This window comes from Patagioenas fasciata, chromosome 22 (assembly GCF_037038585.1).
Source record: "Patagioenas fasciata isolate bPatFas1 chromosome 22, bPatFas1.hap1, whole genome shotgun sequence".
Classification (NCBI taxonomy): Eukaryota; Metazoa; Chordata; class Aves; order Columbiformes; family Columbidae; genus Patagioenas; species Patagioenas fasciata.
This window is the reverse complement of record NC_092541.1, coordinates 3,076,111-3,092,387: the sequence shown is the minus strand read 5'-3', so window position 1 is coordinate 3,092,387 and position 16,277 is coordinate 3,076,111. Positions and strand designations below refer to the sequence as shown.

The 16,277-nt window shown below is 52.0% G+C and overlaps 1 protein-coding gene across 1 annotated transcript; it reads left to right on the top strand.

The window, feature by feature from the left end:
- Window positions 1–5,528: 5,528 nt before the first annotated feature.
- HOXB13 (homeobox B13) lies at window positions 5,529–15,684 on the top strand. The gene is made up of 6 exons (XM_071817962.1): window positions 5,529–6,147; window positions 6,670–6,928; window positions 7,195–7,397; window positions 8,791–8,867; window positions 9,283–9,369; window positions 15,268–15,684. Exons 1-6 carry the CDS (start codon window positions 5,529–5,531, stop codon window positions 15,682–15,684), a joined length of 1,662 nt encoding a protein of 553 aa, XP_071674063.1.
- The last annotated feature ends 593 nt before the right edge of the window (window positions 15,685–16,277 follow it).

Genomic DNA, 16,277 nt, shown 5'->3' with positions numbered 1-16,277 from the left:
GGACGGATTTACTGTAAACAGGGACAGTTCCCTCCTCCTGTAACTGCAGCTGCGGGGAACTTCACAAACCTGATTCCTTCAGTCCTAAAGCTGTTACTTCTGCATCGATCAGAATTTCTCCCTCTGCCGGCCCGACCTGAGTTCCTGTGCTGAAACCTGCGGGGTTTTGAGCATTCTCTGGGTACAAAAGGTCTGAACTGCCTGAGAAACCCCCGGTCACCCCCAGAACCGGCGAGGCCGGGGACAGGAGCCCAAATTCCCCATCCTGGGCTGGAAACGAGGGAGGAAAAGCGACTGCAAAGGTTAGACTCGGGTAAGGTGCTCTCCCTGTGGTTTGTCCTTTGGAAAAGGGTGGAATTACGTTTCTGCAAAGCAGAACACAAAGCATCCGACCCTGTCCTCGTAAAGCAACAATCCCGCCATTGTGAGATTAATGTAGTCTGGCACTTGTAAACAGACAATTCACTCACCCATGGGCTGATACTTGGAGTTATTTTTCCCACCATTCTGGCAAGTAACTTTTGGGCGTTTAGTCGAGTCACAGCAATGCATTTATTCCTCAAACCAGATCAATTCGCCATCAGCCGCTGGTCCTCACAGCCGGCACCGTGTGCCGGGGGAGCTGCGAGTCCGGCGCTGAAAATGCCGGGAAGTACCTGGATTTGGACATCGGCTCCACTGAAGACTAAAAAAGCTGTTTAGGTGTCCGCAGGACCGGAGCCCCCGGAACCCCCTGAGCCCCGGGGAGGGCGGCGGGAGACGATTGCGTGTCCCCCCGGCCGTCTCCTTCACCCCCGCCTTCCTCCCCACCCTCCTCCTCCCCCGGCCACCGCCCCTGCAATAAGGAAAGGGGCAAAGTGGGGGGAAATGCGACCTTTGAGCCCCCTCTTCCCGCCGGGCTCAGCGCCTTTCCGCGCTGCGTCCCGCGGTCCTCACCCGAGTCACCCTGTGCTACAGGGCAGTGGAGGGACCTCCCCGGAGCTGGCCTGGCGGTGACAGTGACAATGGCAGTGGCAATGGCAGTGGTGAGGCCAGCGCACGGACCGTCTCCCCACAGCTGCAGTGATGTCTTGGCATGGAGGAGGGTTAATCGCAAGGTGTCCCAAGACACTTGCTGTGGTCTCTGCTCTGCTGAGCCCACTCTGGACCTGATGGTCACTCCCGGTGAGTATTAATTATTGATCCAGCACAAGGCTCGGGAAGGCTGAACCAGCCTGAGTGAAACGCTTGGCCACTTTTTGGATAGACACGGAACTCTCCCTGCAGCACGGGTAAGAAACACACAAGATTCTGCAGCAATGCTGCACCCCGGACACCTCTGCAGGGCATTTCCACAGAGCGGCTGCCCTAAGGAGGTTCTGACCCCCAATATTTTACCTGCTCTGAAGACCTTGGCCACAAAGCCTAGGGAGGCTTTGCCATGAATGGCAAGAGGTAAAATTCCCACTGAAGCAGTCACCACAGGCCTGGGGACCTCAGTCATGATTCCAATGTCCTGAGCACTCCTGTGCCCAACCTGGGACCAGGAGCAGCATCGCTCATCTCGCCATGATTTATGATCCGTCCTACTGTGAATTCCCCAAGCGCAGGGCATGAATCACACCAGGTACATGAGCCTGGCCCTCGCCAGTGACCACCATGGCGATGGCTCAGCCCAAAAGACAAAGTTCTTGTGTTTGAATTTCTGCCCTCGGGAGAAATCTCTCGGCTACTAGAGAGACCAGAAAAGAGCAAGAACACATTAAACACTGCACCAGAGCAGAGGGACAGCCCAGTTTAGGGACTTGCCCACAGCTTTATGCTATGAGGGAAGGGGATTCCCCTGGTTCCCACTTTCAGGCTGCCCCATGTCCAGTGTCCCCCAGCAGCGACAGGGCTGGATTCCACCAAATTCACCTCCTGCAGGGCACACTTTTGAGAATAGGCCTCAAAATTTTCCCGATTCCACCAAAAATGTGAGCCTGGCTGCAGGCTCCCACTAGGGAAGCGTAAAGGATCCCAACAGCTCTTAACAAATCAAACATCAGAAGCAGGGTTTAGAAGCCAAGCACAAACCAACTCCCCTTTTCTCCCACAACAGCTGAAATAAATTGAGCAGGGACTGGGGGAACACGGAGCCAGTCCTGGTGTGTGCAATGATGGGTGCAGGGTGCTCAGCACCGACGGGGAACGTGCGCAGGAGAAAAGGCTGATCCGGCTGGGCTGGGTGGGATGCACTGAGAACCAGGTTAACCCAACCCTGAGTCTGAAATCACCCCGCTTCCCACCCCAAAAAAGGGGGTGGGAGGTCAGAAGTGCATTGCAGTGATTGCGGCGCCGGGACTTCAGCGCAGAGTGGGGATAAAAAGAGCCCAGAGAAGCCGGGCCGGGCTTTCTGTTCCCCTGCCAGCCGATTTGTTCAAAGGATCCACGAGAAATGCGCTATAAAGTACAGATTCTGGCCCTCCAGGCATCGGGGAGAGAAATATTCGCACCTACATCCCCCGGGCTTCCGGGGATGCCTGTGGGGGGGAAAGAGGGGACGGTGGTGAAGGGAGAAAAAAAGAACTAGAAGATCAAAATGTTTGCCTTTATTTGATTCTTTTTTATTCCCAGAAATATTGCCAAAATCAGAAACCAAAACGCTGGGCTCCCTTCCAGACTCAGAGTCCAATTTTCCAACAATTGATTATTTCCAAACGCTAAGTCTTTAACTATATTTCTTTTCTTTTTTTCCTCCCCTTCAAACTGCTTTGGGGTTTGGGTTGGTTTTGAGGTTCTTTTCTTTGTCTTTTATAACGACGGGCTCAAATTCAATTTTTTTTAGAAACATCACGGACTGTTAAAAAGTTATTCTCAAGCTTTATCAGATTCCAGACGGCATAAATATTAAATGGTTCCCATCGAGAATATAATAAAATACTAGTTGAAATCTAATAAGTACATTTGGTAATTGTATGCCAGATCATAGAGAGGAACTAGTAAAAGAAAACATTTTTTTTTCACTTAAAATAACGCCGTTCCTCTTGCTTTATTGTGACCTTAAATATTACATTGAATTTTCTCCGTAAAATTGTCAAAGAACGGAAATCTTAATATCAATTTGGAAGCCGCATTTTAAACTATTTCCACGGCAAAGCGTGCTCTACATTTTCCGAACATGTTCTGAAGAAGTTGAGCTGAAGGGAAGCGCGGATTTAAAAGCATGAGGTGAAGCTGCAGTTTCGGAAAGCGGTAATGCCTCTGAAATTAACCGAAGTGTCGTTTTTGGGGGTGAAAAAGGTGAATTCCTCCCCGACGCTGCTCCTGCCGGGGACGCGGCTGCGGGCCCGGAGCCGCCGCGCACCGGCTGCCCGGGAAACGGAATAAAACCCCATTTCCGTCAATCGGAGGTTCCGGACCCTCATTTCTCGGGGTGTCTGTGCGCGCCGGGCGCTTCTACCGGTGGATCCCGCTCCTCTTTTGTCCCGTTTGGATTTAAAAATAATAAATAAATAGAAGGAAATAAAGTGACACAAACTACCAGGAAAATGTGCAGCAAGTCGCTCTGTCCGTGGATCCCGCTCCAGCCTCAGCCCGGGACATCTCGGGAGCATCTCCCCGCGAAGCCGCGGCCGCAGCGAAGCCCCGAAGTCAACAGGCTTTTAACTTTCAACTTGGCCTTGACCTCCGGATTCAGCCCGACCTGTCAGTGGCGGCGGCGGCGGCCCCGTCCGCAAACACCCGCCCGGCGCGGCCGCCGTGCCCCGTTCAAAGCAAATGGGGAGAGGGGGAGAATAAAAAGGGCATCAAAGAAGGACTGCAGTCGTTAAACTGCAGAAAGGAAAGAAAGGAGCTTTGAAATCGGAAAGGTGAAGGCTAAAAATAAAGGGATTTTTTTTGTTTGTTTTCCCCAGAAAAGGAAAATGGTCGATTTTGGTGAGTCTGCGGGATTTTTAGCGGACAAGAAGGGCCGAGGAGCGAAGATGCAGCTTCGCGATGTGGTTTAGTTCCCTGGGAGAGCGGATGGGTTGTCGGAGCGGATCTGACCGAAACAACCCCGGACAAAGAAGACCCTGCAGATGAGGGGAACTGGAAAGAGATGAGGTTTTGGGGGGACACCTGCCCCCCGCAGCGAAACGGGGCCTTTTGTCCCCTGGGCGAGCTTCATAATCATCACTTCTAACCCCTATTTCCTACCGGGATTTCTGTCCCTGGGCGTCAATCCCTGGCTTCTCTGGGCAGATGGGTCGTTGCTTTCGTGGCCCAAAGACGTGGCAGGAGAATTTTTATTGCGATTTGGTAGTCGGAAAGCAGAAATCTTTCCATTGCTTTGCACAAAGGAAACAAGGCAGAAGCTCAAGCTGCCTTTGGGGAAATTCCAGCAAGGCCTTTGGCTGAAAACCCAGGAGAAAAACGAGCAAGAAACGTCGCTCTGTGTGTTTGTACCACGTGTACAGATGATTATAAACGTGCGTACCTGAGGAATTTATCAGCACACACATGGGCACGGGCCTCAGTGTATTTACCCCAGTGTTCCAGGTCCATGTAATCCTTCATCGCCACGTCCGTCTGTCTTTCCCTGCTCTTACCTGGCTCTCCACCTGCCTGCTGCCCCCGGACTCCAAAGGGGCTCTCTGTATCGTTTTCCACCTCCTCTTTCCAAGCTCTTTCCCTTTGGGATGGTCTTTGGCTGCCAGCGCTGTGCGTGGCAATCGTGTGTGAAAGCAGACCGATTTCCACACGCACCTTTGCAGCTATTTTTTTCAGAGTACAGGAGACACCCTTTTCCCTCTCTCCTTGCTTTTAGGGCCATGCCCTGTCCCTTTCCCCAGGGACAGAGGTTTCGGCTTTTGTAGTTGGAAGAGGGGGTCCAGGACTGTGTGCAGGGGATAAACCCCCTCGATCGGGGCAGAGGGAGAGGCCGGGGCGGGGGGGGTCGTGGCTGCCCCACAGCTTCCCGCTGTCACCCCGCTGGGCCGAGGGATCTGTGGGTCTCCTCGGGCTGGACTGGGCTTTTCCCAGGGCAGAACCCCCAGACCTGCGTGGGACGCAGGGGCCACACACACCAAAGGAAAAAAAAAGGATGGTTATAATCTGAGCCCGTATTTTTCCACGGGGACTTTTCCTCCGCGTCGTTCATGACCCTCCCTCCTCTTCCCCTCCCTTCCTTCTTCCCCATCATTCCTTCCCCCACCTCTACCACTTTTTTTGTTGGCAAGATGCAGCGCAAGAGGCGCCTCCCGTGTACCCGCCTGTCACGTGCGGGGGGGTCCCCTCCTCCTCCCATTGCAATAAAAGTATTTTCGCAATTTCTGCAGCCGGAGTTTATTGAGGCTGGAGATTTTTTTGTGTGTGGGGCTGGGTTTTTTTCCCTCCTTCTCCGTCCTTTTCCCCCCGAGCGGCAGCCAATGAGGCAGTGCCCGGCCGTTGCGTCAGGGCAGCCCGGCGGGGAAAGGCCGCTCTCGGCAGCTCGTAGCCTTTTAAAAAGATCCGGGGACCCCCCTCGGGCAGTGCCCGGGTGCTGCCGAGCAGGTTCTCCCCATGCCCCGGCCTCCGCGCCGCCCCCCATGCAGCCCCCGGAGCCCCGCGGCCCCCCGGGCCTCGAGGGGCTCCTGGCAGCCGGCGGCTTCGCAGGCGGCCAGGGCAGGGGGGGGCTGCTGCCGCCTCCCCCTTCGGCCCTCAGCGGTCCTTCGCCTCCCCCCGGGATGAACCCCGGCTACCCGCCGGAGGGCCCGGCCGAGCCGCCCAAGCCGTGTCCCGCCGCCCCACCGCCCCCGGCCGCCCCGCCGGGTCCCGCCGCCTCCGCCCCGCTGCCCTACGGCTACTTCGGCAGCGGTTACTACTCCTGCCGCGTCGCCCGCAGCGCCCTGAAAGCCGGCCCGGCCCAGGGCCCCTTCCCCGCAGAGAAGTACCTGGACCCCCCCGCGGGCAGCGAGGACTTCCAGAGCCGCCCCGCCGAGTTCGCGTTCTACCCCGGCTACGGGGCCCCGTACCAGCCCGTGGCCGGTTACCTGGACGTGTCGGTGGTACCGGGCTTGGGGGGCCCGGGGGAGGCCCGGCATGAGACGCTGCTGCCCGTGGACGGTTACCATCAGCCGTGGGCTCTGGGCAGCGGCTGGAGCAGCCAGATGTGCTGCCCCAAGGAGCAGGGCCAGGCCGGCTACCTCCTGAAATCCGCCTTTACAGGTAAAGTCCCTGCGCTAGGGCTGGGAGAGGGGACGTGGGGTGTGGGGGTCCATCGTGCGGAGGGGGAGGGTGGGACCAAGGCTTAAAACAACCTTCTGGGGAGCTGCTCTGAGCAGTAACACTTGTTTGTGAGCTGGCCCACATCGGCCACGCCGGTGGGACTGGACTCGGGCCGGTCGCGCACCGACGACGCTGAAACCGCGGAGCGAGTACGCGGGTATAAGTGCGGGGCTCCCCACGTCGGTGTTTTGCCGATACCTGGATTTCTCCACGAAACAAACAAACAAACAAACACCCCCCCCAAAACAAAACAAAACAAACTAAATAAGCAAAATAAGCTTCAAACATCAATAGAGAGAATATATAACTTAAATATCTTTGAATATCTTCGCTGTCAGGGCGGATGGAGGGAAGAAGTGGGGTGGCAGGGCAGGAGGGTGTTGCTTGCAGGGCCAAGGTGACGGGAGGCGGGTGCAGGGTGCGGGGGTCTCCCCGCTCAGCCCCATCTCTCCCCTCGCCCAGACTCCGCCGGACAGTTGCCCCCCGACGGCTGCTCCTTCCGCCGGGGCCGCAAGAAGCGGGTCCCGTACAGCAAGGGGCAGCTGAAGGAGCTGGAGAAGGAGTACGCCAGCAGCAAGTTCATCACCCGCGACAAAAGGAGGAAGATCTCCGCCGCCACCAACCTCACGGAGCGGCAGATCACCATCTGGTTCCAGAACAGGCGGGTGAAAGAGAAAAAAGTCGTCGCCAAAATCAAAAGCAGCAGCAGCAGTAACACCCCGTGAGGACACGGCCACCTCCAGCCCCGAACGGCTCCCCGCCTGTTCCCCCGGGGTGCGGGCTCCGGTACTGTCAACGGTGGGAAAGGGGGCGGCGGGGACACCGCTGGGAACTGCTCCCGCTGCTCCCGGGTGACATCCCCCCCAGAGGAGGGCGAGTTGGGAATATGCCCCATCCCCGCCCGCTTTGCACGCACAGGACCCTGTACAGTCCGCTCCCGTCGCCACGTCGTGCTCTCCCCGTCTCCCACCTTTTCGGATTGAACAGCGTCCTCAAACCGCTTTTTAAAACAAAAACAAAAAAAGGGGGGGTGGGGGAGGAAATGTCTAATTGCATTAATGAAGCCAAATCCGCAACTCCCGGCTCGCTGCATCCAGCGGGAACGGGGCTGCCCGGGGTTGTGGGGATCACACGGAATCGGATCTTTGGATACGAAAACCAGTACGAAATCCCCTTAATTACAGGCAGAGGTATCAAAATGCATGTCTAAGGGAGAATATATATAGTGCAGGTGTGTTACATAGAAACACACGTGAATTGTTTGCATAATTGTACAGTATATGCGTGTGCCACATATGTACCGAGGCACGCATTTCTGAAGGCACGTACTACGGTTTTGCGCGGTTATATATAAAATATACCTATACGTATGCACATGCATATATCTAGCAATACGCATTATTATACCTAACCGATATTTGTGTTTGTGTGTTTATATATAACCAGCTACCCAAACGTATGCAATATAGTACTGGATGTGTGGATATAAATATATACTCAGAAAAAGGTGTATATACACGTGTTTGTATGCGTCCTTATACACATACTTATATGTAGGTTCACGCCTATATTTTGATACAGGTAAATGCAATTCGTATAATTCCATATACGCTTTCGTTTGTGCCAATATACGTGTATTTGTACACACATTTTCCTTCTACTAATTCTAGTGATACGTTTCATAGCATGTGCTGAGGTAATCCCCACATAATACTAAATGACCTTGGTTAAAATTAAGAAACGTCGTCATCCTTTTCAACAGAATAAATAGGGTGAAATTTAATATACGCGAACATGGGTTTTTCTCTGTTCTTTTCGGGTTATTTACAGCTTCAGGGGAGCGCAAACTCCACGTACACAATTTCTTTGTTTCATATTTCGGTGTTTGAAGGCAGCGGCGGGTCGGCTCGTGTTTAAACCTGCCTATAAACCCCAAAAAGCCTCTGAAAGGGCGATTAAGCTCCAAAACACCGTTACCACCACAAACAAAAATATGCCCTTTTTACTGCCTTTTCTTTCTTGCATAAATTCGAAGTGGTAGACCGCAGCATGGCCTAAATTATGACCATTTTAAATAGTGATTCTGCGGTTGTTTAGTAGCATATTTATCAACTATTTTAGGTTTGGGCGGGCTCTGGCTTCCAGCAGGTTCCGGGCAGGGAGTGAAGCGGAGTAGGGTGCACTCTCCCCGGGATTTTCTCCCCGTTTCCCCCCATTTTTCCCCGTTTCCCCCCGATATTTTCGCCCCCCGGGGCGCAGTCTCTCCCCGCCTAGCCGGGCGGTCCTCCTCCCGTGACGTCACACATGGCGTCAGAACCCACCGGACGGGAACAGCCAATGGCGCTTGGGCTGAGCGTTCCGATAGGTGACGTCAGCGGGGGCGGGGCGGGGCAGACGCACTAAACCCCGCCCCCATGAGGTCCCGCCCCTCCCGGTGGCTGCTCCGGCACACGGAAAAAAGCCAAAAAAGGAGGAAAAGGGGCAACGCGGACGCACGGAGCCGCGTGTGCGCACCCAGCGCGGGCCGTGGGCTCCTCCGGCCGCCCGTAACACCCGCCCATGGGTGCCTGTGTTCGCCTATAGCGCTGGAGCGCTGCGGAAAGCGCTGCCCTGCAGGGACCGGTTACGCTTTGCTCTTCCCAATCCGGATCCTGCTCTTAGTTAGCAGTCTTTGAACCGATTTGGGTTTATTTCCTTAACTTTTGGCCCGGGGAAACAATCCCGATTGCGCCTCCAGCGCTAGAAAGAGGCTTGGGATGTTTGCCTGGTTTTACTGAACGGGCAGATGGATGAAAAACCACCCGCTTTTCTTTCCCCTTGTGTTACCAATAAGGAATCTTCTCGCCCTGATTTCGGTGTATCCGAGGAGGCCTCAGAGAGCCAACAATAAAAGCAAATAACCCAACGAAATAAATTTTAGAAAATGGCTCATATTTGAGCGTGACTTCAAAATAAACCTGGTCTGTTTACGGGTTTGGACAGGGATGTTTCCCTTAGAACTATGGCGCGTTAACGGTTAATCCCTTTAATAAGATGTTTCTTTTCCCATAATTTTTTGTTCCCCCCCCCATATAGGGATCTTTCCCTGATGTCCTCAAACCGGCACTGGAACGACTGGAAGCCCTCAGATATCTCCAGCCCCAGTTAAGATCCCCCGACCCAGTAGGGAACTGGGTTGAAACTGGGAGACGTGACCCCCCCCTCCCCGCCCCCATTCCCTCAGCTCCATCCCGAATCCGAGGCGGAAAAAGCAGCTGGGAAGGGGAGGAGGAGAGTCCCGGGCAGAGCTGTAAAACCTTGACACGGCGGCCCCAGCAAAGGGCCAGAGAGACCCGACATCCTCGTAAACCGCCGGGAAGGAGCCGCTGCCGGGGGGGCGGCCCAGGTGAAGGCTCCCGCCCCCTCCCTTTGCCGTTGAACTTGAAACTCCGAAAACTTGGGGCAGAGCAGCACAAAACGTGGGACAGAACAGGCTGAAACCTGGGGCAGCGCAGCGCAAAACGCGGGGCAGAGGAGACCTGGGATGTCCCGGGGGATGAGGGGGCTCTGATACAAGTTTGATAAGAAAATTGTACCCGAGATCCACCTCCGAGCATGAGAAAGGCATGAGAGGCGCAGTGGGGACACCTCTCCTTCGCCCCCCCGCCTTCTCCCCAGCCTTTGACTCCTTTCTTTTGTTCAAGTTCATGCCCACCGCACAAAGTGTCTGGGCTGGGGTTTTTTTTTCCTTCCCCTTCCCCCTTCAAAGGATTTTGTCATTGAACTTGAGCCCACGTTGTAAACATTCTTGGGTCTTACAAGCATCTTGACGGGATGTCATTAACAGGGACCTCAGACTGCTCTGTCTTGCCCCGCTTCTCCTTCAGCTGAATCAAAGGTACATTGTTCTACGTCCTCACTCCATTTGTTTTCTAATCTGAGTCCCAAAATACAATGAAAAAAAATAAAACAGAGCTCTACCTCACTCCCTCTATTTATTTTAAAAATTATTAATAATATTATTATTATTTTCGCAAATGCTAATGTGATCTCTTAGTGCGTGCGCTGCCGCGCATCCCTGTGCGATTTTAGACCCGCAAACAAACCAGGAAAACTCGTCATTGTAGTTACATCCAATAAATTTAAAATGAAATTCGTTACTCTAAAGCACTGCCAGGGCAACGACTTTTCGATATATTTTAGTTTCGCACTCTGTAAAAGGCAAATTTAATTAATTTTCCACCAGAATCGATGTTATCTTTCTCTGCTAGATGACTTAATTGTTTTTTAGAAAGATTTTAAAAGTGTAAAAAAGATTAAGCAGGTTTATTGTTTGCAAGCGGAGTCGCCAACGATGAGTCTCCCGCCGTTCTGGAAGTGCCACTGGGATGAAATATTCCCCCCACAGCAACTAAAACGCTCTGTTCATTGGGGTTTTCGCTCTGATCTGCAGAATTAAGCGTCCAAGTGAGAAATATTTCAATTTTCCGAGCTGAAATTTAATACAGTCATGGTTTTCTAATGGGTTTTTCTTCGTTCGCACTCAAAACCATTTCATTCCTACTGCAGAGAACCGTGTGCTGAATGTTAATGCCCACTGTAAACTGTGAAATATCCGCATTATAGATCCATGTGCGATTTCCCTGTGCAACCAAAAGACGGAGAAAAAGGGGCTCTTTTCTTCTCCTTTCAAGGGCCGTATTTTCTTTATTCTGAGAGCTAAATACTTTTATTATTACTATTTTTCTTTTATTTAAGGGCAATTAGAAACCCTACACTGCCCGTTTGCATTTCATCGCATCCCTCAGCCTCCATCACCCCCTTCGGCATCAATTTGCGCGCAAGAAAGTGCAAGAAAGAGGCGATTCCTTCTGCTCTCGGCCGGGCAGGAGGAGAAACCAGAGCCCGGCGGAGAATCGGGGGGGAAACCCGGATCTGTTGGGTCCCTCGAACGTTTGCTCCGGTTGAGTCTGCACCGGAGCGGCTGCGGACCCGAGAACGGGCTACGGGAGGAGGGGAAATCACTTCAAAACACAATTTTACCCAGAAAGAGAAAAGCCCTGGTTGCACCTGGACTTGCCATGCAAGTGTCTCCTGTCCCCTTCAATAATTTGCAGCCCAATACATTTTTTACAGTACCCGTAGGCTTTTATTTTTTTATTATTATTATTATTTTCCTGAACACCAAAGACTGAAATACATTTTTCTTTTTTATTTCTTTTTGTCTTTTTTTTTCCCCTGCTGATACAGTCACTTGCTGTATAAGTATATGTGTATGTATACGTGTATGTGTATATATATATTTATTTTAGCAAATAATAAAGCCTCCCTGTACAGCCACAGGAAGGGTATTACTTAATTAAGAAAAATACATGGAAATCACTATGTCAGTTATTAGGAGACTACGGGGGTTTTTGCACAGAGAAGGGAAAGAAAATCCGGGTGGTGATTATCTTCAGTTGCATAAAGCAACAAAAGCAATCGAATTAAGGGATCTGTTGGTTTTTGATGCCATTAATTCCTCAACACTGCACAGGAATGGGGCTGGTGAGGGGAATTTGGGCACTGAAGGACAGTACACTTGGTGAGCGTGGTGGCCAGAAGAAATACAGGTCACACCTGGGTCACCTTCCAGGAGCCATTTGTCAGAATCTCAAAGGGATCTGATTCACTCAAATTCACCTCCAAGCCCAACACACCCCTGCAGATCCATGAAACCATCAGGGGCCGAGCCTTGGTCTGCAAACCAGAAACCAGATCCTGGCAAGAATGTCAAGTGTGAAAGGGAAGGAGATGTGGAAATGTCAGGTACAGACCAAGTCCAAAGGGAGCAGACATGGAGCTTACGGCAATGCTAAGTCACAGAAAATGGAAACAAAGCAGGTGGGTTCCCTGTCTGCTTTTCATCAAAATGCACCAAAACGTACTGAAATGGAGCGGGATGGAACTGGGAGGGGTGGAAGTAGAGACACGTCTGTGTTTGCACTGAAGGAGGAGACTGGGACCATCGTTCCATGCATGTTTGCGAGGAATGAAGCTGAACCTTTCTACAGCATGAGCCATTATTTTATGTCATCTTATTGTGGCTTCTCTTATTTGTCCCTCCACAATATTCCTCAGTTGACACCACTGAAACACCAACCTGGTACTGCAGATCCACTGGGGGTGGAACTGTTGCTTTTCCTCCCACAGCAACTGGGATTCTTTCTCCTCCCTCTCTTTTCTCCATCTGTCCTGTGCAAACAGTGGCCTGTTACGACAATGTCTTTCAGATGGGTAAGATGTTTGTGACCTTCAATAGCTCAAGTAGCATGTGCTCTTGTGTTCTTTCAGATGTGCACCCAGAAGTGGTCCCCATGGGCCTGTGAATATGAGACTGAGCCAGACAGTTGAGAAAGAGTTGCGAATTCCCAGCTTTGCCACTTCTTCTATTTATCCAGCAAGAAATTTTGCCTTGAAGGAAGGAGAGGAATTTGCTCCTGGTTTTTGGACATCCAGAGATACAGAGCAAAGGGAAGTAGGGAGGGATCAGCTCCATGGAGGTCGATGAGTTGGATGCATTTGGGCCGTGCTGGACCCAGCTCTGCAGAGGCACCAGCAGCGAGTCCAGCGCTGTTGGATGCGTCGTGTGCTCCATCACCCCCTCCTCATGCCGGGGATTTCCAAGCTGTGACCCTTCTTCCTTCCCCTCCTCCCTCCAGCACTAACCTCCTCCCATTTTTGGATGCTCATTTTATAACCCTGGAGAATGTTTGTTAGTGCAAAATCTTTCCTCACTGCTACATTTGAAATGCATCCTGGCAAACACGTTGCAATCCCGGTTCTGTGGCAGCACGAGAGGTTGATCTGGGCCACCTCTGGGGACCATTTGCTGGGCTAATGCTTCTACCGGTGTCACACAGGCACAAAGCATGGATCAGTTGTTAAGTCAAATGCCTTTACCATCTCATCATTTCTGGCTTATGACATTCCTCAAGAGTCTGCATGAACTCTTGGATGCTGGGAATATACAAGCTCCTGACTCAATGCACAGTGTGCCAGCAGCCCGCATGTTTCAGCTGGTTGGTATATTAAAAAAAAATGTAATACACCTTGATAACTTCACCTATATGTAAAAAAACCAGCCATAGAGAGTTTAATCATTAGAAACAATATGTAAACTGATGTGCTTGATTAAATTTAACAGTGTGTGTAAAGCCATAAAGGCCAGTGCTGAGCTAGAAGAGACGGGCAGGTGCTTCTTGTTAAAATTCCTCTGCTGAATTACATGGCAGGTTGGGGTGAGTTTCCTGTCATTTGAAGACTCACCCTTTATGCAACAGCCATTGATCTCCCCCAAGATTATCAAATAGTGCTTAATATCTCTGTATTTCTTGAACATACTTTTGAATAATGAGATTTTCCTTCTTTTAAAATATATCTGCCTATCCCAGATTATTTTACTGAAAAGAACTGATCCTTATGTAGATGGCCCTAAACAATAATTTTCTTCCTATTTCTCCCTCCAAGAAGTTTGGCAGCGGTATTTAACACTGAAATAGCTTCAGTGCATTTTCCCACAACCAAAAGAAACAATTTTCTCATCTCCAGCCCTTCACAGCAGCGTGTTTGCCCAGCCCCAGGGTACAGAGTCTCCTGAGCAGACCAAGGGACCGGCATCTAAATAAATGTTTGCAGAAAAATCACACACCTTAGGATTTATGGCACGTTCTGGGTCTGTGTGCGGTCTGGGCAGGCGATGCGGGGGGTGTGATGTGCACCCCGCACAGCCCGTGGCTCTGCCGGGGGAAGCAGGAGTGACCGGACACTTGTCCTGCTGCCACACTTGAGCCCAACAGGTCACAACCAGAGAGACTCTGCTCTCAACCTTGGCACTTTGTTCTCGTTAACAAATGGGCTTCTCCTCCACAATGACTCAGCTCAGTGCAAAGGAAAAAAAGGACAAAGCTCATTCCTACAGCGTGCACAGTCCCAGTTCAGAGAGGAAAGGGAGAGTCAGGCATAACCAACCCTTCTCTGTGCCCTGTCAATCCCTGAGTCTGGAGAGCTTGTGGTAAAGCATCAGAGCACTTTACCTGTGCTTATGCTTATTTTGCTTTACCCTCTCAGTCTGAATTTTGCTGCGCTGTGGACCACTGGCACCTGGGAACTGATGTTCTCCCAGTCCGTCTCTGCGGTGTTTTCCATGCCCTGGGACAAATCCTTGTCACTGCAAATCAATGGAGAGAGCAGTTTTCAACACAAACCGTTGAACCAACCTCATTTCTTTACTTCTGATTTCCCACCTACTCGATGTTGTTGCTGAGCATATTCATGAGCTGCTGCTGGTGAGACACCAGCCACCCAGTTTCCTGTCCCTCCCCCGAGTTCCCCATCGCCATCAGTCCACAGAGGATGTGAAATCTGGCACAAGATTCCAGAGCTCGTAGCCTCCACTCCTGCTGATGCAGCCTCATTTATTGCCAGTTCCATGTCCTTTCTTGGAATGCTTTTGGCAACCTTTTCCTACATCTGTGCTCAACCATCATTCAGGCACATTCCACTAAACCTGGGGTTGCACAAATGCATGAAGCAACGTGATGTGTATGGATAGAACTGGAAACGCACCTGAGAGCAGAAGGGCCTCAGGTTCCTCTGCATGATGGACCCCAGGATGACACGCGGGGCCGAGTGCCCCCCAAGTCCACCCCAAAGGCCTGTGCCCCCTCCCATCCGGGAGAACCTGGGTGTGTTTGGCCCTTTTTTGCCTCTCAGGAAGCATAATTCAATCTAATAACGCCTTGGATATAAATCAGGATCCCTTCCTCATCACACAACCCGTGTGTGCAGGGACCGACAAAACTGGGCGTTCAGAGTACTGGGGCAACATTATGAGCGGGGGGAACCGTCGGGGGGGCTAAAGCTGCAGATAAAGCTGCAGAAATTAAGGGGCTGCAGCAGCGACCCCCCCCCTGCCCCCCGCTGCGGTTCAATTTGCTCCGTGCCGGAGGGGAAATTTATTACCGCCCGAACGAGAGCACGTTTTTTGGGCGACAAACTCCGGCTAAGTGACATTCTCAGACTTTGTCGCCTCCGGGAAAGGCGGCCGCGACGTTTTACAGTAAATCCCGGTGCTTCGGTTTCCTACGGGTCGAATCCAACTCCCCGGTTCTCGCCCTAGCGGCTCCGCGGCCGCGCAGGGAAAACACGGAAAGGACAAATCGGGGAGACCATTTCCGTGAAAGGCGAAGGAAAGGGACTGGGGATGATCTGTTAATGAATGAAATAATGCCCCCCCTTGCCCCCGAAAGCCGTGAGCACAGCACGGGTCGCCTGGGAGCCTCGGTCCCCCCCGAGGACTCCCGACCGGGATTGATGTCCCGGTTAATCCCGACAAATACCGGTAAATCCCGGGTCGCACCCCCGGCCCAGAGGAGCCGACAGCAAAGCCACATCCCCGCACCGACGGGCAGGGGGTGCCCGTCCCGGCTCCGCACCCACCGTTTGCCGGTAAAATAACCTGGGGAGAAAGAAAAAAACCCAAAATAAAGAACAAACTTCAGGGAAGCGGCCGAAGGGCTCACCCGGCCAGAAACGGCTAAAAACGGGCTGTGAGTGCAGCTGCCGGGGTCCGGACCCGGAGAGCGGGGACGAGTGGTTCGAGGTGGGTCTGGAGGGCCCGGGGGTTCACCCAGCAGACGGGACTGTGCGACCGAACCCTCTCCCACCGCCGAAACAACGCGGGGAGCTGCTGTTGTGGACGTTTAGAAGCGCAAAAATTACCCGATTTAATTTGATTTACGTAGAAAAGAAAGTCATCAACACAGAGGGGAAAGAAAAAACAACCCCGCAAAACTCACCCTAATTTTTTGTAACACTGCAAACTCGCAAATTAAGCCGATTTTAAATTATTTTGGACAACAGCAGCTCTACAATATACAACCCAAATATCAAACCCCTGCAACACAAAGCCCCATCTGCCCCTGCGCTCGCCAAGACCCATGTCCCGCGTCCTGTCGCGGCTGCAGCTCTAGGAAAACCTCTCACTCTTTGTTATTTTCGTTTTCTTTCGGTATTTTTTTAATGTGCACACATAGCAAATAATAAGGAGG